The 27,043-nt window shown below is 46.3% G+C and overlaps 1 protein-coding gene across 1 annotated transcript; it reads right to left on the bottom strand.

Moving 5' to 3' along the window:
* Positions 1 to 801: 801 nt before the first annotated feature.
* Positions 802 to 26,397, bottom strand: LOC118691211 (hepatocyte nuclear factor 4-beta-like). Its single transcript, XM_036390323.1, has 10 exons — positions 26,184 to 26,397; positions 19,412 to 19,616; positions 17,436 to 17,530; positions 9,204 to 9,310; positions 8,056 to 8,211; positions 7,330 to 7,417; positions 6,281 to 6,433; positions 4,279 to 4,515; positions 2,067 to 2,180; positions 802 to 990 (listed from the first exon to the last, which is right to left on the bottom strand). Exons 1-10 carry the CDS (start codon positions 26,296 to 26,298, stop codon positions 857 to 859), a joined length of 1,404 nt encoding a protein of 467 aa, XP_036246216.1. The 5' UTR covers positions 26,299 to 26,397; the 3' UTR covers positions 802 to 856.
* Positions 26,398 to 27,043: the final 646 nt, after the last annotated feature.

Genomic DNA, 27,043 nt, shown 5'->3' with positions numbered 1-27,043 from the left:
TGGCTCATTTAGAGCCACATTGCAGACATTACAAAGAAATACAAAACTACAGAAAAATCACACCTGTGTACTGGGAAAAGGTATTCTGGGGCACTTCCTTCTTCCAAAAATGTTTGCAGGAGATAACAAGCAGGGTTTGGGATAAGTCAGCCTTGATTTGGGGTTTACCAGAGCAGCAGCCATGGTAAGAGGCAGAGATCCTTGCTGCTGCCTGGTGTTAGAGGTGCTCACAAGGTAGAGCCCATCCACTCTGGCTCACAAATGGACTCTGGATATACTGGAAATTGTGGAAAATAGCAAAATGTTGGCATTCCTGATCATAAAAAAGAACTGGACAGCATTAAGTGTTGGCTGCCCTACTGGGACACATTTTGTTGACCCCTCTGGGTGGAATAAGGCCTTGACCTTCTGAGGATGGTGATGATATTTTTCCTACAGCTTAACAGGAGAGATGGGAGTGCAAATAATTAAATTTATGCTGGGAATAGACCTTTTAATCCCAATTGAGGCCCTGCTGTGTGCACACAGGAGCTGTGCAAGGCACTGGGACTGATGGAGACAGCGAAGGGTCACGAGCCACGGTCACAACCCCTGAAAACCCAAAATGCTGCCAGTCCTGGCCCTGCTGAGGAGGGCACCACCCCAATCCTTGTGCCGTGGGGGTGTTCCTGGTGGGAATTCCGTGCTGGGGCTCCTCTGCAGGCTGTGTCTGGGCCCGGCTCACGGGCGGGGAAGGGCGGGAGCGGCGGCTGCGGGCAGGGGCGAGCTGTGCGCGGCCTCTGCAAAGAGAAAGGGCCCGGTTCACTGTCAGCACGGATCCCACCGAGCTCCCAGCTCCTCCTTCCTCCTCTCCCCATCAAATCTCCTGCTTGGGCATCGCTGTGTGAGGCAGCAGCTGCACCACGGCGCTGGGCCCTGCACTAGAACTTAGTTTATAGTCTTCACTGCCTGTGCTGGCAGAAGGAGATGGAAGGGATGTCTCAGGAGAGGCTGTGGGAGAGAAAACAAACAGGATTAACGTGGATGCTGTTCAATGGAAAGCAGCAAACCATCCTACAGTCCCCAGAGCAGGAGCTTGGGGGATCCTGGCACGTCCTTCTTTCCTGGTTTGTGAGGGGGCACAGGGTGGACTGGCAGGCACGGACCAGTTCTCCGCAGGGTTTTGCACTTGGGAATGCCCCCCAGTGCTTTTCAATCCTTCATCTCCTTGTCAGAGAGGAGCCTGCAGCCCCACTGCACCTCGTCTAATCTCCTTTGCTGGAAAGGGGCTTAAAAGCTAAATAAAAGCCACTTAAAATACATGATGCCAACATTTGCATAGCTGAGAAACAGCAAAATACACCAACTACACAAACACACTACGGGAGGTAAATGATTGTAACTGGCAGAGGGAGGGAGGCTGTGAGTACAGGACATTGTGGTTGCTAAATTCCACCTCCTGTTCTACTTTCCTTTTTCCACAGCCTGGTCCTACAGGGGATAAATGCCTTAACCCCCACCCCAGCAGTGCCCAGGGTGATTGAAGATGGGCTTGTATTCAGGTCCTGTTGTTTGGCAGCAGCCACAGGGAACTTCTGCCATAAAGAACCATCTGTCCTCTATTGTGCCATCTCCCAGTGCTGCCAAATCCATAGAAACACTCAATCTTGATTTCTAGACCTTTTTTTTTCAGCCTTGTGTTGTTTTAGTAGCATCTCAAAACCCCCCTGGTCATGCTACCATTAAAAGCCCTAACTTCTCTTTGGAATCATGGAAAGAAGTCAGCCAGGGGGGCTGTGAGCTTTGATTCCAGTGTAAGATTTAAACACATATAAATAAACTTAAAGAACTTAACTAAACTTGCATTTCCTTCAATAAACTTAAAGAACTTAAATTAAATTTATTTTAAATAAACAAATAAACTTTTTAAATAAATAAACTTAAAAAAATAAAATTTAAATAAATAAATAAATAAACTCTTTTTTTTTTCTGAGCTGTGTCTGTTGCCCAGTTCCTTGGCTATGCTGACACTAATGACGTAAATAATGTAAAAATGGGCTGTAAATAACATAAAAAGGGGGACATACGGTCTGGAGCAGTGTGGATCACAGAGGTCATGTTGCTCTGCAGGACGTGTCCTGGCAGTGGTTCCAGGTTGAGGTTGGGAGGTGCTGACTGGTACTGGAGATCAGCAGAGGTTCCTGCAGGTGGGGTTGGGAAGAGACATCATTCCTTGCATAGTTCCCCACAAGATGCTCTGGGCTCAATCTTTTTCATGCAGAGGATGTGGAAGACCTCTGTGGGTGAAGGTTAATGGCTCATCCTTGCTTCCTTCCCCTGCTCTCAGCCTCTGGCTGTGTAGGAGCAGCCCCCTGGGATGTCTGGGCTTTCAGCTGCTCTCCAGCTGCACTGCTCTGCCTGGGGTGTGTCCCAAGTGCTGCTCTTATCTGCATTTCCCACAAAGTTAGAAATTTTACATGTTTCCAACAAAAAATGTGTTGTCTTCCTTAAACTGCCTCGGCTTGGAGGCCTAAGTGGAGTCCCACACCACAGAGGGGATCCTTTGCTGTGAATCTCACAAGATTTCCAGAGCTAGGCTGGAAAGAATTGGCTCTGGGATTGGACTGGAGTGAGAAGGACCCTTCAAGCTACAATTCATCAAATGGTTTTGGTTGGAAGGGATCTCAAGGCTCCTCTCATTTCAGCCCCATGCCATGGGTAGGGATGCCACCCACTGTCCCAGGTTGCTCCAAACCCCCTCCAGCCTGGCCTTGGACACTTCCAGGGATCCAGGGGCAGCCACAGCTGCTCTGGGCACCCTGTGCCAGGGCCTGCCCACCCTCATAGGGAAGAATTTTTTCCCAACATCCCACTGAAACCTTGTCTCTTTCAGCTTAAAACCCTTTCCCTGTGTCCTCAGAGAATTCACAGAATGACCAGGTTGGAAGAGACCTCAAGAGTCCAACCCAGCCCAAACACCTCAACTAAACCCTGGCATCCAGTGCCACATCCAGGCTTTGTTAAACACACCCAGGGATGGGGACTCCACCACCTCCCCAGGCAGCCATTCCAGAACTTTATCACCATTTCTGTAAAACTTTTCCCTAATATCCAGCCTATATTTCCCAGAGAGCCCAACCCCAGCTGAGCACAGGCACCTCTCAGGAGCTGTAGAGAGTGAGAAGGTCACCCCTCAGTCTCCTTTTCTCCAGGCTGAGCACCCCCAACCCCTTCCCTGCATCGTCCCCAACACACACCCCCCAGCAGACACAAACCCCTACAACAGCTGTGACACAACCCAGCCCTCAGGAGGGCTTCATCTGTCACTGTCACATTTTCTGAAAAATCCCTTCGCCAGGATTTCTTCTCCTGGGAAGCTGAGAAGCCTCAGAGAAAAATGAACACAATAATTATCTGTTTGCTTCTCCTGTGTTTTGCTGCTTTGGAATGTGGTTGGAGATTGTTTATCCAACATGTGAATTGTTTTGACTTAATGACCAATCACGGTCAGGCTGTGTCGAGACTTTGGAGAGAGTCAAGAGTTTTCATCATCATTCTTTGTAGCCTTCTGTATCCTTTCCCTATTCTTTAGTATAGTTTTAGTATAGCATAATAAATATATTATATTATATTATATTATATTATATTGCAATTAATGCAACATAATGCAATGTGATATAATACAATATGATATGATATGATACAATACAATATCATATGATATAATATTGTATGGTGTGATATAATATGATATGATATGATATAATATAATATAATATGCAATTAATGCAATATAATGCAATATAATGCAATGCAATGTAATATAATACAATATGATATGATATGATATTATATTATATTATATTATATTATATTATATTATATTATATTATATTATATTATATTATATTATATTATATATTATATAATCTTGTATGGTGCAATATAATATGATATAATATAATACGATATGATATAATATATATAATATAATATAATATAATATAATATAATATAATATAATATAATATAATATAATATAATATAATATAATGCAATTAATGCAATATAATGCAATATAATATAATGCAATGTGATATAATACAATATGATATGATACGATACAGTATCATATAATATAATATTGGATGGTGTGATATGATATGATATGATATTATATAATATAATATAATATAATATACAACATATCATAATAATTTAGCCTTCTAAGAACATGCAATCAGCTTCAATCATTTCCTTCCAACGGCCCCAGAAAATACCAGAAAATACCATCCCTACCTCCCAGCAGCATCTCCTGCAGCAAGCTGTCGATCCTGGCCACTCCGAAGAGCTTCACAAACTGCACCTGCTCGATCATCTGCCAGGTGATGCTCTGCAGGGGCGGCAGCAGCAGCAGGATGTCGCTGAAGCGGCCCCGCGAGTCGTACTGGCGGTCGTTGATGTAATCCTCCAGGTTCACCTGCACCTGGAAGCGCATGTTCTTCACCTTGCCCGGCTCGCTCAGCCCTCTGCAGTCTGGGACAGGGGGAATTGCAGTTAGAATTGCTGGCCTGTTGTCCTATTCAACTGAATAGAGAAAAATCTATCTGTCTCTGTTGTATTTTTGATGAGGTTTTAATAAACCTTGCTAAATTTTTGGAAGTGAGTATAGCTTCTCACAGGCAGGATGTGTGCAGGGAAAAGGATGAGAAGGCAGTGATGCTCTGAGAGGGTGTCCAAGATCAGGTTGGGCTGCCATTGCTTCACATCTCACATGGAACAGGGAAATAGTGAGGGGAATTGGAGGGAAAACAGTAATTGGAGGAGAAGCAGTAATTTGAGGAGACTTTGAAGGGAAACTAAGAAAATAGAGACTTGCTTCACATGGATGTGTCTGCCTACAGCCATTAGTGAAGGGGAAAAATTTAGAAGTTAAATATTTATCCTTCCAAGGAAACAGCCTGGAATTTTCCCCTGAAAACTTTGAGTCACAACTGCCACCACTAAATGCAAGGAGTTTTAGTGCCTGTATGTTGTGATTACACTCGCTGCACCATCAGGTTCTTGTCTTGCTCTCCTGTCTTTGACCTGTGGTCAATCCTTTTTTTCAAGGACCACTGGTCCAGCTTTGCTTAAGCAAATAAATTTGTCCCTGGGTCGGGTGAAGTGCTGGCATTTACAGCCTCCCACTCCTGCCTCTGCTGCTATCTAAACCTGAGATTTCTGGATCACTGCACCATTTCCTTCACTGTCTGCAAGGAATCCACAGGCACCACATTTTGGGGAATGCAGTGCCAAGAGATTAAGATAAAGTGGTTAACAAATGATTGTGTGTCAGCACCAAGCTCTGAGGACATTCCTGCTCGTTAGCACGGATGAACTTCACTTCACACTCCCTCCTTCCAGCTGAAACCTCAGCACCTCGTTGTCACATTGATCTAAAGCTGCACACTGATCAGCTGAGAAGGTAATTTGTCAAAATCAATTTGATGAAAGCACCCCTCCTCTGTTCACGGCAGGCTTTGGTGAGCCAAAGTTCGCGATGTTCCTGAAACTCCTGGATCTTGATTTTGAATCAGTGAATACAGAAAAAAAAAAAAAAACCAAAAAAACCCAATAATTAATGGATGATGCTCTGATTTCTTCATGGCTAAAAGACAAAAGGGCATTGTCTGGACTTGGGATTGTTCTCCCATCTCCTCCCTGAGCTCCAGGCAGAAACCCGCTGGAACCTGGGCCAAGGAAGAACCCCCTGTGCTTCTGGAATAAACACAGCAAAGCTTCAAAACAAACTGGTTTTTCTCTGTATTTCCCTGTTCTCCATCCTGCAGATCAGCCCTGCCCTGGGTTGCTGTGGCTTCCAGCAAGATCCATTAGCAGATCCCTGATATTTCTGGGCACTCTGAGCTGCCCAGCTCTCTGTGGTTTCTGATGGTGCTCTCTGGACTCCTATGGATGCTCCACAATGCTGCTTCTTTGGCTCCCTCTGCTTATACATAATTAATACAGACATGTGTGCCCTTAATGATCATCTCCTGCATTTCAGGCTGATGGGCTTTCCCAAAGCCAAGCTCCTGCAGCAGCCAAACTCCTCCAGGGCTTGCAGAGCCTTGCACATCAGCCTGGCTGGAATCCCACTCAGGAATTGGCCACTTCTGCCTTAAACCTGCACTACTGAGTATTGCTCATTGCAGCACGGGCAAGCTGAGATGTTGAGCTGCTTCCAAGGGGTTTTCCAGGATTTTGGAGAGCCCCCAGCTGCTGTGCAAGCCCCGTGCCTGGCAGCCAGAGGCAATCTCACCTGGGTCAAAGAAGATGATGGCTTTCAGGCAGGCGTACTCGTTGTCGTCGATCTGGATGTCCCGCAGGGGCTTCACCAACTCGTCCAAGATCCTGGTGGCCACACGAGCGATTTCCAGCTCTGGGCAGTGCATTGGGATGATGAAATCGTTCCCTGGGAAGACAAGAGGAATTCCCCATCAGGTTTTGGCTCTAGCTCTGCTCTCATCCAGCAGTTCCCTGATGGTCCCAGTGCTGTTTGCGGCAGTTTCCAGCCTGCAGCTTTATAATCTGGTCTGAGAGAGAAGCAAGGCCCAGGTCTCATCCCCTGGTGCTCATTTATCTCACCCACACTGTGCTCACAGCCTGCTCTGTGCTCTGCTCTGCCCTGTGTTACATCGAGCATCTGTTTGTAAGCAGTGCTGCATCTTTATTTTTGGTTTTCTCTTCTCACACAAAGTTATCCCTCTCTCTTTTCCTTAATGTGAAGCTTTTAGGGTCAGTATTCTCATTTTTCTGACAACAATCCCACCTGTGGTGGAAAACATCTATTTTCCTATAAAATAATCAATAATAAATGAATTGAAAAATAGATAATTTTCCTTTTCCTATAAAAGGAAATACCTATTTGCACTGTAATTTTTAATAGGCAGTTCTGATCAGTTTTTAGGTATCTATCCCCAATACCTCATTGCCTGGGCCTTGGCAATTTCAGGTACACAACCAAGACAACCCAGTTTCAGATGCAAACTGTAATTTTTAATAGACATTTCTGATAAGTTTCCAAGTATCCATGCCCAAATATCTCATTGCCTGGGCCTTGGCAGTTTCAGGTACAAAACCAAGACAACGCAGTTTGAGATGCCATTTAAATCCTGGGGCTTTCTCATCCACAATTTCAAAGCATTGAGGGAACAGTTACAAAAATCTCAGTGAATTTACTCGTTCCTTTTTTACTGCAGCACTGTGTCTCCACCCAGATGTGCAGAGGAGGTTTCAGGGATGCAGAATGCTTGGGAATGACTTGGGAGGGGTGAATTATAAAGGCAGGAGTGTGTTTCACTACCTTACCTAACAGCAGGAAATCAGTGTATGGTATGGACCTCTTGGCTACCCCGAGGAGCAGATGTTCCCCTGCGTGGGCTCTGAGCAAGGCAACCTGGAGGAGACAGAAATGAGATCCCACTGGAAAAGCAGAGGATGGAGTGCTGAGCTGTTGCTGTTTAGTTGGGTGTTTGCTTAGGTCTGGTAGATCTACAGATAAAGTTCTGTTCAGGGCTAGGAAATACCAGCGTATGTTCACTTTGAGAAGAGAACAAACTAAATGAGAAGCTGTTTTTAACTAAAGGAGCAAAGAGGGGCTTTGAGTAATTTGAGTTCTTAGGAAATGATCAGATTCTATATTCAGTTATAAGGTACCAGTAAAGGCAAAATCAGAACTGCCTTGTAATTCAGAACTGCTGAGCAATTTGAGTTCTTTGGAAATAATCAGATTCTATATTCAGTTATAAGGTACCAGTAAAGGCAAAATCAGAACTGCCTTGTAATTCAGAACTGCAGCAGCCTGACACAATCAGGATTTTTTGACTGGATCTTTTGCAGGTTGGACCACCCAAATCTATATTTTGAGGGACTTTGGCTACTGAGGTTATTTTTAACCGGTCCCTCTTTCTCTCCTGTTGTTTGTTCTCTGCACAGGGTGATCTGTTTGTTAACGCCAGATTCTCCCATGAAAAGCCCAGCTGGGAATTCCTGTCAAAGGGACTGGAATTACTGGGAAGGGCCATTGGGTTTTACCTGGTCGTCGAGGGGGAGCTCACAGAAGGCTGGGATGTATTTTGCCCATTCCACCAGCACCAGGAGCTGCTGTTTCATGGATTCACACACGTCGTTGATGGTGGCGATCTTCTTCATGGCAATGTCTGCGCTGTGCACGGGGCTCAGGGATAAATACTGAAAGAGAAGCCAGCTTTGGCTGTGTTTGCACCAGCACAACGCTGTTTTATCCCCCTCCACAGCAAGGACTCATCCCTGGGGAGATGCTCCCGTTGTGGTTGGGCGCTTTGTGCTCAGCTGTGTCCGACTCACAGCCCACGGAGCAGCTTCCACGAGGTGGTGCTCAGTCCCAACACACACCCAGCCCTCCTCAGCCTCCTTCCCCGCTGTCCAGGACAAAAATCAACACTCCCATTCCAGCAGCACCGTGTCTCAGCTTCCCACCAATCCCTCCTGCCAGCCAAGTGCATGAAATGCATCCAGCTTTTCTGCCCCGGGTTGCTGTCAGGGACACAAAACTGCCTTTAAGATCTCTGCAGGGCTGTGTGGCAGGGAGAGGGTTAAAACCAACGATTTTTGAAAAGGAAGCGGGCTCATTGCTGCATGTAATGTGCAACATCTGGACCCTGTGTTTCCGTGGGGAAAGGGTATTTGCATAAGAATTTAAAGGACGCTCAGGGTGAAATTAATGGTGGGGCATGAAATAAAAAAGCAATCAGCGTCAGCTGAAGCCCAGTGGGTTTACTCACGTTATTTTTCTGCCCTGATAAAGAAGTTATGTGCAAAGATACAATCAACCATGACTGGAATATTGTGTTCAGAGCAGGACATGGTGCAACGAGGAAGGATAAAATTCTGTATGAATGCAGTGAGATTTTAGGGGTGCAGCAACAATTTAGGCTGGAAGACGAGAGACCTGGGCTCTGCAACATCCCTCAGCCCTTGGAATTTCAGCTTTCTATCTCCCACCAAAGGTGCATCTGCTCCCTGAGGGATGTATGGCCCTGATAATGGATTTTTTTCCTGTCTGCTTTTGGATATTTTGCATTTTCTTCCCTGTGGGTTTGCGCAGGAGCCATCCAAGGGCAGAAAAACCCTGGCTGGTATAGTGGGCTGGAATTGCTGAGGGCCATGGACCCGTTTGGAGGGGCTGTCCCCACGTGTCCTACCTGCTGTGCCATGGCCTCAGCCTGGGTGAGGATGTTGATGGAGAGAGAGCCATTGTCTTCATAGCTGCTCCTGCGGATGCTGATCCTGTCACGCTCATTCTGCACGGCTGAAAGGAGAGAGAGAGAGGTGCTTGTGGCAGTGAGAAAATCCCAATGGTTGTGTGAGAAAATCCCAGTGCTTGTGGCAGTGAGAAAATCCCAATGATTGTGTCAGTGAGACAATCCCAGTGCTTGTGGCAGTGAGAAAATCCCAATGATTGTGTCAGTGAGACAATCCCAGTGCTTGTGGCAGTGAGAAAATCCCAATGGTTGTGCCAGTGAGGAAAATCCCAGTGGTTGTGTAAGAAAATCCCAATGGTTATGCCAGTGAGAAAATCCCAATGGTTGTGTGAGAAAATCCCAGTGGTTGTCGTAGTGAGAAAATCCCAGTGGTTGTGTAAGAAAATCCCAATGGCTGTGCCAGTGAGAAAATCCCAGTTCTTGTGTCAGTGGGACAGTCCCAGTGCTTGTGTCAGTGGGAAAATCCCAATGGCTGTGCCAGTGAGAAATCCCAATGGTTGTGTCAGTGGGAAAATCCCAATGGTTGTGCCAGTGAGAAAATCCCAGTGCTTGTGCCAGTGAGAAAATCCCAATGGTTGTGTGAGAAAATCCCAGTTCTTGTGTCAGTGGCACAGTCCCAGTGCTTGTGCCAGTGAGAAATCCCCCCAGGCAGTGGCTGCTGCTCCTTGTGCTCCCTAAACAGGAGTGGATGGGGCTTTGCTCCTTCAAGACCCTCCACTGTGGCTGGATTTGGAATAAACAGGCTCTGGGGAGGGAAAATGCCACTCCAGAGGGAGAAGACCAAGCACAAGAGGGGGATGAGGCCATTTGGGGATCAGAGCAACACCCAAGGGGGGTTTGCTGGTCCTACTGGATTTGATGCAGCTCAGGGGGAATTTGGGGGTTTGGTGTCATCTCCCTCCACCTGGCAGTGCTGGAGCCCTGGCCTTTGTGCCCCTTTGTGCCCCTTTGTGCCACGGCTGCACTGAGGGCTCTGTGCTGAGCTCCTGATACAGCAGGGAGCTCCTGGGGCTGCACCTCACCTCATGGCAGGGCTGGAAAAGCATCCCCTGATGCCCCCTCAGAGCAGCCTTGGAGTGTCCCCTGCCCCTGAGGTGGTGACCCCAGGGGACATCCCCACCCCAGGGGCACAGAAAGAGTCACACCATGGAGGAAGCTCAGAGAAAAGGGAATTTAAATCCCCCTCAGAACCATTTCCTCAGGGTTGTCCATCACACAGCTGATTTCATCCAGCCTGAAACCCTGGCAGCAGTGACACATAAAGACAGCAGCAAGCCAGGGTTTGTCACCAGCCCAGCTGCTGCAAATCCCTGCTGGAAACCAGCTCAGAGTCCTCAAACAGCAACACCACAGACCCTGGACACACTGCAGGGACCACAGTGGAATGAAGATCAACCCAGACCCTTTGCTGGACACGCCATGGTGAATTGGAAAAAAAAAACCCCTGATTTTTGAGGACCATTCCATCCTTTAAACCATCCCTCCCCCTGAAGCACCAGCCACATCCATCATGCTCCATCAGCCCTGCACAGGGAACAGAAGGCAGGGATTGCACTTCAGCACTTATTTTTGCAGCAGCCTCTGGGAGCTGACTCACCTCCACTGCAGCCATCAATTGAAACAGCAGCAAAGATAAAAAAAAAAGAAGAGAATTTCAGTTTAACCCAAGCTGGTTTCAGTGCTGGTTTGTCCCCCAAGCCCTCTTGCCTCTGTCCAGCAGCTCAGGGCTGGGGAAGGAGCCTGAACACACCCAGTGCTCTCCTGGCAGCTCACAGATCTTGGCTACAACAGCTCAGAAAGGCATTTGTCACCTCCCTGAAGCAGAGGTAGCAGGCAGATCCAGCATGTGGTGACAGGGCAGCACATCCCTCCTCCTCCATGCAGCAATCCCAGACAGATTTCACTCTATTTGGGGTAAAATGACTCAAACAGAGCTGCCAAAGCACGACTCACTCTGTGCTTTACCCCCTTGGGTGCAGAACGCTGGGGGTTTGTCTCAAAAGTGGCCACTGGAGGAGATTTTTCCATCATTTTTGTTTCCCTTTCTGCAGAATCAGCAGAGTTATGTTGCCATCGTTCTTTTGGGTCTTTGCCTCTCTGCTGGGTCCTGTTTTAGAGCATCAGGACTCATTCCTGGGAATCCATACAAAGGAAAAAACGTGGGCATTGCTTTGCACAGTTTGAGGGAAGGTGTTTTTTTCCTGCCAGCTCATGTCCAACCACTGCTCTGTTTTCCTAACCAGCCTCTGATGAGGGGCCAGCAAAGCAAAAGGGCACAAAACAAGCACCAGTGACAAAAATCAATGCCTCCCCTTATCAACAGGGTTTATTTTCCAAGATCTGGGGCTCAGCCTTGCTGTCAGTCAGGATCAGCCTGTGGGGATCTGACTTTGTACCTGCATCCATTTCTGAAGGGCGCCACACACAAACACATCCCTGGAGCATTTTCAGGCTGGGGACACTACAGAGAGGCAATTTGTCATCAATTTAGAGAAAAAACTGCTTTTGGGAGGCTCTGCTCACCCTGCTCAGACAGCAGCACGAGTTGCTCTGTGCATGAGGGGGCAACCTGAAGGTGAAGGTGGTCATAGGAACCACAATCCTGGCACTTCATGGGTTTTACTGGACCACCAGAAAGGTCAGTGGTAGCATCCAGCACTCAGAAAAAACAAGCCTGACCCCATCTGTGTCATCACTGGCTCTTTTGTAAAATCCCCAAACACTTGGATTTGTATCAGATGCTCCCCCACATGCTCTCAGGGTGGGCCTCTCTGCCAAGAAAAAAGACAGGTTTTGCCTTTCCAATCGAGCTACACATCTGATTTGCTGTAAATCCTACAGTGCCAGGCAGTCCTGGTCCCTATGACAGACTCCTTTAAGAAGCCTCAGCCTGTTTTTCTCCCCAGTCTTTTTATGGCACATATTTCAGTACTTCCCTCATGCTCTGATAAGCTCAATCTTCCAGTGCAAGTGGATGGTACAGAGTGACTTTCTCAAGGTGATTTGGGTGTTATCTCTGAAAGCACCCAAGATGTGATGGAATTAGATACAAAGGAGAGTTAATGTTTCACCTGCCACAAAAATTAATCTATTACTGTGCAGTGATTATATTGCTGTATTTATTGTGTTTGTGAAAGGGAAGGGACAGGTCACTCCTGGTGAGGCTGTGGGAGTGCTCGAGGGACGTGCTGGCCCTGGGGGTGCTGGGCTCAGCTGGGATCTTGCCTTTGCTGCCAATAAAACTCAACAAACCTGCAGGAAAGACTAAAAACCCAGTGCTGGATCCTTCTGTCTCCCAGGGGCTGCTATTTCCAGAAGTGCCTGGCAAAATCTTTGCTCTCTGTTTTTTTGGGTTTTTTTTTTCCCTTCTCTGCACATTCCCAAAGGCAGAAAACACCACCAAGAGCCACCCAGCCCTGCAAGGAGTCCCCAGGACGGTGCTGGGCAGGGACAGCGTGGCCCCAAGCTGGGCTTTCCCACGGGGAGAGGGGAGAGCCCTGGCTGTGCTGGGCTCAGCTGGGATCTTGCCTTTGCTGCCAATAAAACTCAACAAACCTGCAGGAAAGACTAAAAACCCAGTGCTGGATCCTTCTGTCTCCCAGGGGCTGCTATTTCCAGAAGTGCCTGGCAAAATCTTCGCTCCCTGTTTTGTTTTCTCCCTGCTCTGCACATTCCCAAAGGCAGAAAACACCACCAAGAGCCACCCAGCCCTGCAAGGAGTCCCCAGGACGGTGCTGGGCAGGGACAGCGTGGCCCCAGGCTGGGCTTTCCCCCAGGGAGAGGGGAGGGAGGGCAGAATGATGCTGGTGTCTCCCTCCGGGGACTTGTCCCTGGCTACAGCACGTCCTGGCAGCGGGAAGAGGATGGGAAAACAAACAAACCCTCCCTGTGACGCAGGGCAGCCCTGGGAAGGGTTTTCTGTCACTCAGAGCAAGGCTGGACACTCTGCCTCCAGCTCTGGGCGAGCAAACAGGGTCTGTGGGATTGCAACAAGCCCCTGCTTCCCAAACTGTTTGTCCTCACTGCCTTGCCAGGCAGGGCCAGAGCCTGGGATGAGGAGCCTCCAGGGACTGCAGTGAATGGGGCACAGGCACTGGCTGGGAGAGCAGCAAACCAGGAACTTTCCACTGCAAATGAGGAGATCCCAGCTTTGCCTACACAGGAATTACTCTTTCCATCATCATTCCACTAAAACCAGCCTCGGTTAATGCTGGTGGGGCTGGAAATGTAGTGATAAATGGCATAGAGGGAGCAGGAGGAGGGCAGTCCCTGAGTGGTGCACTCACCAGTGTTCCTGTCCTCACCGACAGATTTACTCCTCCTGCTGCCTGATTAATTTATATCCACAAATAATCTTTTTTTTCCTGAGCTACCTCGGATTTTGTAGGTGTGGTGTGTTTTATTTGCAAATAAATCCCAATGGTACACGTACATTTAATCCTTTCACGGGCTTGTGGGCTGATTTATGACTACTGAAGGTAGAGAAGATCCTTTATCTTTTCCATCCTTCTTTGCAATAAACTGCAGTCCCAGCATTCTGAAAGCTGGCAAAAGAAATGTGCAAACAAAAGGTATGAAACAAGATAGAGGTCCTGTGAAGCACTAATAAAACTGTCCTATAAACCTGTCCAATTTCACAATAATAAAGAACAGCCTCAAACCCTCCCTCAAACACTCTCTCCCTCCTTACTGTTGCATCAATAAGTGATATAACAATTTTTTTTTTCACTTCTGTATAAAACTGAAGAAGTTCATTCACATTCATAAATTACTTTGAAGGGGATGAGAGGTTAAATATTAACCCCTCATTATTTTGTTTTCCCCCACCAGCAAGCTGAGTCCTGACAGTGCAGTGCTGGCCTTTCAAAAGGCTTCCAGGATTTCAGGCATTCAGCTCCATGTGGGGAGATGACCTTGCTCACCTGAGGAATCACACCCTGCTGATTTATTCCAGGTTAAACATGATCCCAGGGAGATGCTAAAAATAGAATCCTGCTGTTTTCTTTGGGTGTTTGAGTACCTGGTGTTCTGCTCAGCCACTGATGCTGCAGTGACCCAAATCCTGTCTGGTGGCATTGTGCAAGGCAATAGAGACCAAAGCTTCTGAGCCAACAGAGGAACTCAGGGGGAGCAGCCAAAAAAATCCCCAAAACATCCAGAGCACCCTCTGGCACAGCCCCAGCCTTAACTCCAACACAAGAATAAAGGAGTGAATCTCCTGTAAAAATCTTAGATCCTGATCACAGAGCTGTTTAGGACATAGGAGGGGTTTTTGTTCTGGCAAGGCTTTCCCTCTCCCCTCATCCTAAATTAAATAGTTGTTATTAAAGTGAATTATTGATACCAAAAATGCAATTGGGATAGGAGGGATTCTGAGTGAGCTGTTTTCTAGGAAATCTGGGAACTGGACATTTCACAAGACTCAAGTTTTGTCCCTTCCCTACTCTCATTAGTGCTGATGGAACCCGGATCCCATCTCAGGTCACAAGGCTCTTGTGGAGGGCAGTCTTGGTCCTTCCTGAAAATAGGATCAAATTGAGGCTGTACAGACAAGGCAATCTAAAGATTAACAGGTAATTTTCTCAACCATTCCCTGGAGAGCCTGTTCACTGCCCCACCACTCTCTGAGGGAAGAACCTTTTCCTAATATTCAACCTAAACCTCTCCAACACAGTTTAAATCCTACAGCCCCAGGCAGATATGGTCACCATGTAGCTCAGGTATTTCTATTATATATTAGGGGAGAAATTTGCCTTCTACCAGGCTACACAGTTCCTTGTAACTCCTTATCCACTAGAAAAGTTTCCAAAAGAGAAGAAAAAAAAAAAAGAGAGAAACAGAAATATCCAAATGCATCACATCACGTCTTACAACACATGAAGATTGGGGGGGAAAAAAAAAAAACAACCCAAAAACAATCCCTCTGGATCCCAAACTCCTGTTTATCAGTTAGTTCTGCCAGGGAACAGCAAGTTCTCCAGGCTGAGCACACAGCCACTGAGCAGTGGGTCAGTGGGGCACGGCGAGGGTGACCCCACCCCAGGTGTATTGTCACAGCCAGCCTGGGAAAGGGATCCTTTCCAGCTCCTTCCCCTCTGCCGTGGATAAACAATGCTACTGCCACACCCTGGAAACTCTGACTGCCGTTATTAGGGCTGGCCCCAAAGGAATGTGCCAGGGAAAGAGGGTTGTGCCAGTGCTGGGACACAGAGTGTGGATGTCACCGCTGCCACCTCCCCAGACCAACCCCTGCACGCTCCAAAAGATTTTGTACAAATATTTGGCCACTCCAATAGTGCCCCATCCAAGACACGGCTTCTCCTTCTCCCCAAGGCTTCGCAATGCTGTTTAATATTAATCTAGAACCCCCCAAAAGCAAATAGCTGTGTTCTTTTTTGTGCACACAATTGTGCAAGAACTTTTCTTTCCCAGTCCTGCACATGTGCTCAGGACAGGGCTCTGGTCAGCTAAGCTAATTTCTGCACAGCAGTTGCTCAAGGTGCTTTAAAATCTTCCTTGCCAAACACAGGAGCGTTTTCCGAGCGCACGACCTGACTGCACTCATAAAAAAGTTTCAAGGAATGTGACGATGTGGAACTTGAAATGAGTCATCTCCCATCAAGCTGCACTCAGTGATGGAGGCATGAGCCAAGGTTTTATAACTTTTACCATAAAAAACAATAAAAATCATGCTTCGGCTCAAAGAATAGATCTGATAACGAGATTTCAGCCTTTCCAAGCAGTGCAGTTTGCTGCATTGGCAGTTGGCTTGATCCCATCTAGAACTGACCAATTCAGCTTCAATTTTGTCTTTATTGATTTGAGCACTATTTGTTTTTCCATCTGCTGTATTTACTCCATTTCTCCTAAATTAAACCAGTCGGCATTTTTGTTTCATCCATGATTTATGCCAAGTTTCAAAACACCCTTCTTCTCCAGGAAAACATATGGTCAAAACATGGGAAAGATCATTCAATCACCAGTAAAATCTTATGAATTACCAGAAATGGACAGCAAATTTCCCTTTGGGTTCAGTGGGGCCACCATTCCACCCCTTGGGTGAACTTGGTGACATGGAAAGAAGCTTTCAAGCTCCTTTCTACCTCCCTCATCTTTTAGCTGCCACTGGGTTGGGAAACAGCACAAATGAAGGGTGAAGAGTGTGAAACGACACAAAGGGTAAAGAGTGTGAATAAAGAGTGTGAAACCATCACCCGAGAACCTGCACCTTGGGTGGGTTGGGCCCCCAGTTGGTCAGGCACTCAGTGGACAAGGAAAATCACAATAAAACAGGATCACCCACGCTCTCCCAGTGTGCAGAACTGGACAAGTGCTGTGGTAGATCCCAGAATTCCCCAGGGAAGCTGCATATAGGCACAGGTTGACAGAAATGGGATTTTTCTTGCAGAGCATTAGGCACTAAGACAATTTCTCCTTTAGAAAGGGCACATCCTGCTGGTCACTGGCGCCCAAGCCTACAACTCTGCTCCTCCTCAGTAGAGATGATGGGAAATGCAACAAAAGGTGTTGGCCAGTATGGGATTGGCCCTTCAGTGCTGGTGCTGGCTCCACAGTCACCACCCTGTCACCAGCAGCACAACCAAAGGGTTTTGCCCTGAGTCGTGTCCCCGGCTGGGGTACATGAGTCAGCTGTGGGGGACGCGTGAGTCACCCTGCTCCTGGAGCTCTGCCCATGCCCTGTGCCATGCAGGAGAGGCTCCCACTCCTTCAGGCTGTACCTTGCCCTTGCATGCAGCTACGTGAGCATCAGCTGAGCCAACCACGCCACCTGAAGCAGCAAACTGATGGCATTTATGAGACTGGAGGTGGCAGATCCTCGCTGAGATTGGCACAGGTGGGATTAGGGGTCACACCAGTGGGTATGGAGGGAGGAAATTGCTATTGTAAAGCACTTAGAGACCTAACTGGCCCTGAGGGAGCCCATCCCTTTCCCAGGACTAAAAGACCAGCCTCACGGGATGGGTGAATAATGTCACTGGTCTCTCATTGAAACTGAGATAAAATGGCCAACAGCTGCTACAAAAAATATCTCTCTATGACCCACAATCATCATCTCTCCAGCCAGTGCTGCTGCTGCTCCCCGCCATGCTCTGCAGTGGAACAGGGCCTAAGACAGCAGCAGGAAGGCTGGAAATGTCCCTTTGCACCCACCTTCTTTCTTCATGCCAGCTCTGAAGCATTTCTTCAGCCTGCAGTACCTGCACTGGTTCCTCTTGTCTTTGTCTATCACACACTGTCGGTTGAACCTGGGAGGAGATGGGAAATACAACATGGAGCAACCATCTGCGACCCCTCACCCTGAGCAGCCCCAAATACAGCCCCAGAGCTCCTCACTGCAAGATCCTAGAGAAGAGTCAAAGGTTTGCCAGAAATGGATTGAATCCACGTTGGCTTGGCCCAGCTCCTCCTCTTCCCCACCGCTGCTCCTGCCAGCTTGGAGCTGCAGACCACCCACCCTGCAGGGATTGCGATGGGTTTGGCCATGAAAACGTGACTGTGACTCCAGTTGTGCTTTTGTAGGAGCTCCATCTCCCACGTCCAGGCAGTTTTTGGGTGTTTGGCGTTGGGGTTTGTCTGGTTTCACTTGTTAACTATTCTACGATTTGCGTAGGAAAAAAACGCGTTAAGGGCCACAAGCCCTTTGGGCCTGCAGCCTTGTTCTGAGGCCCATGGCCTCCCAATTCCTCCTCCTTTCCATGGGGATTTAGGAACTCTTGTGCTGCTCCAGGGGTGGCCCACACAGCCTTGGCAGCTCTCCCCATGGAGGGTGAAACAATGGAAGGGGAATCTCCCATGCAGAGATGAGATGACATGGGACCATCAGGCTGTAAAAGCTGAGGCACTTTCCCAGACTGGGAAAATGCCAAGGGCACAAAAGCCCAAAATCTTTCAGAGGAATTCATGTCTGCCATAAGCAGAGCTCTGAGCTGGGCTGAGCTCACCAAATAAGGGCTTGCACACAAGCTTGGCTTCAGTGCTGTGGATCTTCCCTGAGCTGCCAAATATCACAGAAATTCATGGATTCCTGGGGAGAGGCAGCAACCCCGCTCCCAGGAGACTGACAGCTGAAATTTCAAATAAACCATTACAGAGCTCATCTCCTCCTGCAGGAACCCCACAGCTCAGGGGATGGGCACTGTGCAGGTGGACACTGCTGTCACCTCAGGTGTCTTCCATGTCCTGGAGTGATAAGGGCACCAGGAACATTTTGAACAAGTAGGGTGACTCGCATTGGAAAAATTTGGAATGCCCTTAGAGGAGGAAAAGCTTTGGAACAGAAAGAAAACCTCCAGGTTTTAACTAGAGATGAAGGGCTTAAGTGTATTGAGGTTTGGCATTTCTTTCCACTTTCTCCTGTGCTAAAATAAATATCACTTTTCCTAAGGTCAAATCAAGATAGCAGCTTTATAATTTATAGCCTCCTCCTGGCAAAAAACCCCTTTCAAATGTATACCTGTGTGCCAAAGTGGATGTGAATCATCTCTGGTCCACACATATTTCTCAGAATATTCATAAAATCATCACTGATAAGTCAGTGTACATAATTTATTGTATTTCAAAACAAGAACGAAGAAGCTGTGAGAGGGCTTTGGAGGTGACAGATTCCTGGATGCCTGTTGTTCTTCACCAGGAAAAGCAAGAAAGATGAAATCTCTGGAGCTTTGGTCCTTTGCCACCTTGGCCTCCCCTTGCTGGGCTTTGACGAGGTCATGGTGTCACTCCACACCCAGTGTCTGTGTTTAGGTATTTTATACATCAGTCAAACCTCAGGTTTTAGGTTGGACTGGAGGATCTCAAAGATCTTTTCCAACTGAATCCATTCTGTGGACTATGAGTTTCCCTCCATTCTCAGGTCTATGATTTTCCCTCAATTTACCCTGTAGGGAAAGCAGTGATGGCGAATTCACTCAGTGCATCGCTCGGTGCCACAGGAGGTCTCAGGCTCCAAATGAGACAGGACTGAGTTTAGAGATGGGACTGAGTTTTCACCTTGTAAGCCAAACTGCAGTGCTACTGCTGGCCTTCACAGCGTGGCAACTTGACATTTGAGACACAATCCCTCGATCCCAACCCCAAATCATTTCCCACATAAATCGCGTTTGTTTTTGATTCCCGAATTTCGGTACCTGCAGGAGTAGACGTGGTTCTTGCGGACGCTCCTCCTGAAGAAGCCTTTGCAGCCGTCGCAGCTGGAGGCCCCGTAGTGCTTGCCAGTGGCTCTGTCCCCACAGATGGAGCACAGGGAGCTGACACCGTTGGGGAGCAGGTTGGTGTTGGCTGACTCAGCCGCGATGGCCTCTGCGGGCACAGAACGGGCACGGTCAGAGCTCCCTGCCACGGAAACCTGCACTGGGATGTTTCATGAAAAATCCCTTTGCCAAAATCTTTTCTCCTAAGAAGCTGGGGAAGCTTCAGCTTCTCCATGTTTTGCTTCTTTGAAATGTGATTTAAAGAATTGTTTACCCAGCATGTGAATTGTTTTTAATTAATAACCAATCACAGCTAGCTGTGCCAGATTCACTGAGTCTGTCACGAGATTTTATTATTTAATCCTTTCTAACTTTCTGATGTCTCCTTCTTCTATTCTTTTACTATAGTTTTATTATAGCATATATAATAAATATGATAATATGATATAATATAATATAATATAATAATGTAATGTAATATAATGCAATTAATGCAATATAATGCAATATAATGTAATGCAATGTGATATAATACAATATGATATGATATATGATACGATATAATATATTATATAATCTTGTATGGTGCAATATAATATAATGTAATTAATATAATATATAATATAATATAATATAATATAATATATCAGCCTTCTGAAACATAAAGTCAAGATTCTCATCTCTTCCTTCACCCTAGGGACCCTCAAACACCACCACAGAAACCTCTGAATTTATGGTCACGCTCTTCCCAAGATTGGCTCCTTTCTGGTATTGGTGTTTTTCTTCACTTAAATGATCAGAGAGATTTCAAGCTGCATAGCCCAAACTGCTCTTGAGAATTTATCAATTATCACTGCTTTCCTGGAGAGATATAAAGAAACCTCACTTGCATGTGATTTTTTTTTTGGTTTTGAGGCATGGAGAGCCACCTCCTCAATGAGATGCCTGGAGAACATGGTTCAAAGCTGGTGTCCACAGAAGAAAATTGAAAAAAAAATCTCATTAACTTGAATAAATAGAATGCAGAGAAGAAACAGCAGAGGCAGAAAGGATGAACTGCTTCATTCCCATGACAGAGGTGCTGAAGATAAAAGATTGCTCTTGAGAGCTCCTCAGCAGCTGGAAGGCAGAGACAGCAGCTCCCACAGGGATCACTTTAGCTCTAAGTCGGGTCCCTCCTCTGAAATTCTCTCTGAAGAGGCTCACTGCTTTCCACTAGAAAGCAACAGAGGTGTGCAGGAAGATCAGATTTCTAAATTAGGCACCTAAAATTAGGTGATATGAACGCCCTCTGTCATGTCCTCCGTTTGCACCCACCCATTTGGGGCAGGAATAGCTGTGTGAACACACTGCTGTGTGCACACACTGCTGAAAACCCCTTGGAACCTCTCCCTCTGCCCTATAACCACCAGACCTGCTGCCCTCTCAATCCTCCTAATCTGAGGCACACCTTGGGGAAGGAAAGGGCAGGAGACCCCTGCAAGGAGGGCAGCTGGCAGTGCTGGTGTCTCCCCATCTGTTTGCAGAGCCTGGCAGCGGCTGCAGGACGATTTTATGAATTTATCGCACCTCTGGGATGTTCTGTGCTCCAGGGGAGCCCATCTCGTGCTCCAGTGACCTCAGGGAGGTCCCTGGGACAAGGCACACCCTGATGTGTCTCTGGGATGGGACATCCTCCCAACAGAGGTAGGGAAAGCTCAGCTTAGCAGTTTTTTAAAGAAAACTACTCAAAGGGGAGGAATTGCCACCTGATCTGCCTAGAGAGAGCTTTCTAATCCATAATGCATAAAAACAGCTCTGGGTAATCCACACACAGAATATATACAGAGAGAGAGTGAGAGAAGGTTATTTTTGTGTGTGAATACACATAAAAAAACTTATAGTGAAGGTCTTTGCTGTGCAACAAAATTGTAATCAACCCTGCCCCCCCCCCCCAAAAAAAAATAGCAAAGCAAACAAAGCTTTAGTTTTTCAAAAACTGGATAGTTTCTTAGCTAAGACTGAGACTAAGACATTTTTAGCCAAGATTTCACTAATGCAAAGTTCAGACTTCCTGTCACCTCCTAAAATAACCCTTTTGGTCCATATTCACCTTCTGATGTGTGGATGAGTAAATAAGTGGGTGATAGCAAGATGGGAGCAACATGACAAGAAAGAATGACAGCACCAAAATCATTCCTAGGTCATAATGACAGGAATTGAGATTTGTCTCTTCTCAAATTCTGTGTCAGACTCTCCCAGCCCTGACATTTGTCAGGAAGTGACACTTGGGTCCTTTGGGAACATTGTCTATGTCAGAGATGTTTAATGGCAATTTAGGCTGATTTTTAGTTGTTTTTTTTTTTTTTTTCAATTATTCTTGATTTTATATTACTTAATAACTTAGTATTAAATGAACAGTACAGAACATTCCTTGGAGGATAACTGCAGAACATTTGGGCATCTGTTGTTCCATCCATCTTTTGAAGGAGCACATGACCATAAACAAATGCACTGTGTTGGATTCCATTTTAAAAATTTGCACAACCGAAATAAAGATAAGGCAGCCAATTTCCTCTTCACTCCACTCCTGCTTTCTCTAGACTTCAGAGGAATCAAGCCAAGGTCAAACAGTTTAGGTCTCCACCAGACCCTTCATCCAGGACCAGACTGCAAAATATTCCTGATGCTGGAAAGTATTTACTCACCAGAAAAGACTTTGTTTCCTTTTATATAGGATGTGAAAATCTGCTTGCTGATATAAGGAAGAAATTAATAATCTGGCCTTAAACCAGGTATTACTGGAGGAGGGACCATCAGCACTGTGTGTGTGAGGGCCCTTGGAAATTAGCAAACCAAATTTTGCCCTCACTTGTATCCATGGAAGCACAAACAAATCACCAGTGAGCTGGTTAGGGCAGCTCCACAGCTAAAAGTTCAAACCCTGGGAGGGAGCCACGTGTCCTTTTCAGCTGAATCGGCTGAATGTGGACAGAAATTTTAACAGATAAAAGGAAAGCCCTAATCCAGAACGCACGTTAATTATGATCACGATTTTTAATTACAAAATCCTGCCACCAGCTAATGATGGGCTCCAAATGAGAACTAGCTCAGAGAAGAGCAAAGCACAGCTGATATCACAGGCACCGGGAGACTCTCTCAGCACAGCTTTCAAACCTCCCCAATATTTGGGTTTTTCCTGGGCTGATCTCTGTGAGGAAAGACCAGGATCCCTGGCAGCGCAGTCCCCTGCCTGCCTGTGAAATCTGCTTTGTGTGCTCCATCCCTGCCTGCCACAGGGAGATGACCTGAACAGCTCCTGTGCTGTGCCACGGCGCCTTTGAAATCTCCACTGCAGAGATGCACTTGATTTTGTTCTCCAGGAAGAGACCACAACTCATCCTGACTTTGTGTGGCTCCCAGGCTCTGCTTGTGGCCAGACCCCTCACTGGGGCTGCCCTCAACTTCACTGGCAGAAATATCTGAAGCTGGTTTTTTGAGTTATATATAATTTTTTTGAGTTATCTATAATTAAAATATATTAAAAATAAATTATATATATATAATATATATATAATGTTATTACAATTTTTTGGAATTATATACAATCAGTGTGCAGACTGGGAGCTCCCTGTGGCTGAGAAGAGCACCCAGTGGCTTCCCCAGATCTGGGATCAGCCAAGCTCACAACTGAAATGCACACAAGTTTTTCGGTACCTCTGTATGTTAATCATTGTCTTTCCAGGGCTGAGATGATAATGCCAGTTTTACAGTGATAAGAAATGACACTGAGGATGTTCTCATCATACCTGACTCCTGCACTGCTTTTCCTTTCAGTTCCTTTACTGGCTACAGCTCTTCTAGATGCACATTGTAAAAGAGAATTCTCTTGCAATACTTTCCAGGGTGGCCTTTATCTACCAGGAAATCCAAGTTTTGGTGCACATAATTTGCAGTTAACAAATCCCCAAATTACATGTGCTGGACTAAAATGTGAGGAGATGACAAATGTGGGTTTGGGGCTTGAACACACACAGGGAAACTTGGTGCCAAAGCCAGCATTGTGAAACCTGTACACACAAATGTAGGGCAGGAGGGGGTTTAAACCCTGGCCACGTGCAGGGCAGCCTCTTTCTACATCAGCTTTCAGCAAATAGAGGAGTTTTTGAGATATAAAACCTAGCTGTGATTTAGTGACCCCAAATCCTAGAGGAGCGATGATGAAGGTGCTGTTCAAGGCACTGGAAGCTCGAGGGATGGGAAATCACAGCCCAAAACATCTCTGGTGGCTTTTGCACGCTCTGAACTGGGTCAAACTGGGAAAGATTTCACCAACCTCGTGCCAGGGTCCCAAGGATCAGTGTGGAGTGTGGGGCTGAGGGCAGCGAGCGCCACCCTGGCAGAAAGCGCTCCCCAACTCTCCAGGGAAGAATTGGGGCTGCATTGCAGCAATGATTAACATCTCCACCAAAATGAGACAGTTCTGACAGGAGTGTGAGGGAATGGCCAGTAACCACACATAAAAACTGAGGATATGGGTTGTGCTGCCAGCCAAGGTGAAGGAAACTAATTTGTACAGAATGGGAAAATTTCTGCTGCTACAACACATATTTCATGTAGGAAAGACAGAATTAGCAGTGATTTTTGCTCCTTTCCTGTTGCCATTCTTTCTATTTAAACCTTACTTATTTCATATATCACTCCCATAAAGTGTTCTATTCTTTATTTTGAATTAATCTTAAAACATTTGGCAAATTATGAGCTATTTGAAGGTGGAAAATCCAAAATACATATCTGGGCAAATCTCAGAATGATAGCAGCTTCATGAAGAAGGAACATCTAAGCACAGGAAGTGCTCCACAAAATTTTTCCACCCAAAATTTTGATGAAATGATGTTCTGAAGAAGGAAAGAGTTGGTTTCAAGAAAGCATGACCTTATTTGAAAATATTCCAATTTTCACTTTTGGAATTGTTCAGACAATAACAAACTGCACTGAGTTCACCAAAATAAATATTTCATCCTTTCCTGTTCATGTTTATAGAGGGCAAAGCTGTCATCATCTAGTAGGGAAAATACAGATGAACCTTAGGAGAGATATAAGAAATCTTAAAAAAAATCCAGTATAGTTATAAAAGGTACCTAAAATGAGGTTGTTTCTTGATTCTAAGAAATTCTAAAAAATTTCTGAAGCCACAAGGAAACTGTGATTCTGAATTACCTCAGGGGACGGAACTCAGCTGGACAGCAATAGATTTCCATGCATGGCCATTTCATGTATTTTTTGAAGTTATTTTTACAAATGGTAGAGAAGGACACTTACCCAAGACAAACAAGCTAATTTCAAAGCAGCTACTTCCCGAGAGAGCTGGTTAGTCATTAACAGCTAAACAAATAACACAACACCGAGTTCGATAAAGTTCAGAAAAAAACTCAACCTGTCAGTTCTACTGCATGAATCAACAGAGAGCCCAAACAGACTTTGGTGGTTGGTTTACAAAATTATATTTAATTCCGGGGAAATTTGTGCCGCCTTCAAAAAGTGAGAAATATCCTGTGTTCAACGGGAAGTGACAAAGCAAAACATCTGTGTTAAATGACATTTCTGGAGTAGGATGGGAGGTGGAAAGCTTTCTGCAAAAATAAGATCCAGTCTAGCTGGAGCTTACAAAAATTATATATATTGAAAAACCTTGATTTGGGGACAGCCAGAGCTTTACAGAAGGCAATTTAAAATTCAGGTTCCTTCTTTTAACTTTACTGGTCTCCTGACCTCCCTCCAGGCCCTACAATAATATGTCTAATCATTTTATATTGTAGGTGATATCCCTACTGAAACTCTGATTTCTTTTGATGAGCCAGTTAATGAGCAAATGTGAAAATCCCATCTTAATTTCACTAAGCTTCTTAGTAAATTAAAAGCCTGCCAAAACTCTCCAAAGGGATTGCTACATGCCAGAATCTCATTCAGTTGCATGATTGGTTTCATGCAAGATGACCAAAATGCCCTTTATTTTTACACAGTGAGCAGTTGATTTCACAGGATGGAGTTCATTTGATGTCAGAGCACTTCTGAGTGCAGAAAAATTGAATCCCACACGAAGTGCTTTATTCCTACGAACCAAGCGGAAGTCTCGGCGTATAAACACTCCCGCCTCCCAGCCAAGTCCTTTGTGCCCTAAAAACTGTTGGACCAACTTGGTAGCCAGAAAAGGAATGCAAAGCTAGCAATGATTTGGATATTGTTTCTCAATTCAAGTTTCCAGGACCAACTTAAACAAGGCACACGGTCATGGACAAACGCCGTTTGGGACGACATGTTTTCCCGAGGATTAAATATCAGCTGAGGTCGTAGATGGGAATGAAACACACATTTGAACGAGAAATATTGGTAATAACTCTCCTCCTAAGCAATACAGCAGGATAAACCCAGGGAATGCCATGAAGACATCTACCAACACCTGCAAAACCTGGTGGGCTCTTCAAGGCATGACGCTCAGCCCGCCAACGAAAAGAATAACCCAAAAGAATAACCCAAAACGGGACCAGCAAGTGAAGGGGTCGCATTTTAACCCAAACATCACCACGGATGCAACAGGGGTTGACAGATCAGCTGCTTAAATTACCCCTTCTACCCTTTGCTCCATACCTGCCACCAGCCTTTCCTCTGTGTCCAGCTTTACAGAAAAACTAGTGGAGATTATTCAAGAGAAAACGAATAAAAACCTCACCGGTGTTGCTGGGGAGCACGCGGAGGTTGTCGAATTCCAGCATGGTATAAGAGGAGTCCAAGGAGTCGACATAATCTGGCATATCCATGTCCATGATGGACTGACAAAGCTTCATTATTACTTGACAACAGCGAGGGAAGTGGCAGAAACAGCCCTGCTGTCAATCACGGCCAAGGTTTCCTCTGCAGAGAGAGACACCCCGCTCCTGGCGGTGACAAATCATTACCCAGCTCTGCCCGCAGTCCCTCCCCGTGCCAGAAGAGAAGGGACGAGGCCAAACCCTCTGGCACAGACCCCTCCCTTCCCGGGGTGCATCTCGCTCTCTGGCTCCTGATAAGGTGATGCAGATAAGGCCTAGGCTCAAACGCCTTGGATTGCATCTTCGGGTCAATACAGCAGCATTTATGGCTGCTCCTGCACAAACATTTTGAGAAGGGCTGAGGAGAGGCCGTCGCACACATGTGTCACTCTCCCAGGGCAGAGTGGTCACATCCAGTCACTAATTGTCACCTTGCTGGCCTACCAGGCTTAGGGAAAGAGCAAACGGTGTCACTTGAGGCTCGTGAGGACAATAAATCAACGTCCCACCGAATGAGGACCATTAAGGCAGGTCAGCATTGAGAACCTGAGTCATTTCCGTGAGACACCACAGTGCTCACACCTTGAGTTGCTGCTGGAAGGGGAAAATGAGGCTTCATTCCAGCTGTACACATGGAAAAGCGTGTACACCTCCAAAAACCAGGAGGTGGAGGAGGTGACTTCCACCCACCACCCTCCATCCCTCTCACCTGTGTCTCCTCCCGACTCCAGGCAGCCCCAGTGTCCCAGAGCTCCCTCTGGGAAAGAGCTGGGCTCTGCTG

This window comes from Molothrus ater, chromosome 12, assembly GCF_012460135.2.
Source record: "Molothrus ater isolate BHLD 08-10-18 breed brown headed cowbird chromosome 12, BPBGC_Mater_1.1, whole genome shotgun sequence".
Taxonomy (NCBI): domain Eukaryota; kingdom Metazoa; phylum Chordata; class Aves; order Passeriformes; family Icteridae; genus Molothrus; species Molothrus ater.
The sequence above is the reverse complement of the archived record's forward strand: the minus strand, read 5'-3'. Positions and strand labels throughout refer to the sequence as shown.

Bases quoted from the DNA above. Each gene is read 5' to 3' on its own strand.
- LOC118691211 (XM_036390323.1), bottom strand. From the start codon at position 26,298: ATGAAGCTTTGTCAGTCCATCATGGACATGGATATGCCAGATTATGTC. The intron at 8,212-9,203 runs GTAGGACACGTG...CTTCTCTTTCAG, and splicing joins CTGAGGCCATGGCACAGCAG to TATTTATCCCTGAGCCCCGT. The intron at 2,181-4,278 runs GTAGGGATGGTA...CCCCACCTGCAG, and splicing joins GCAGGAGATGCTGCTGGGAG to GAACCTCTGCTGATCTCCAG.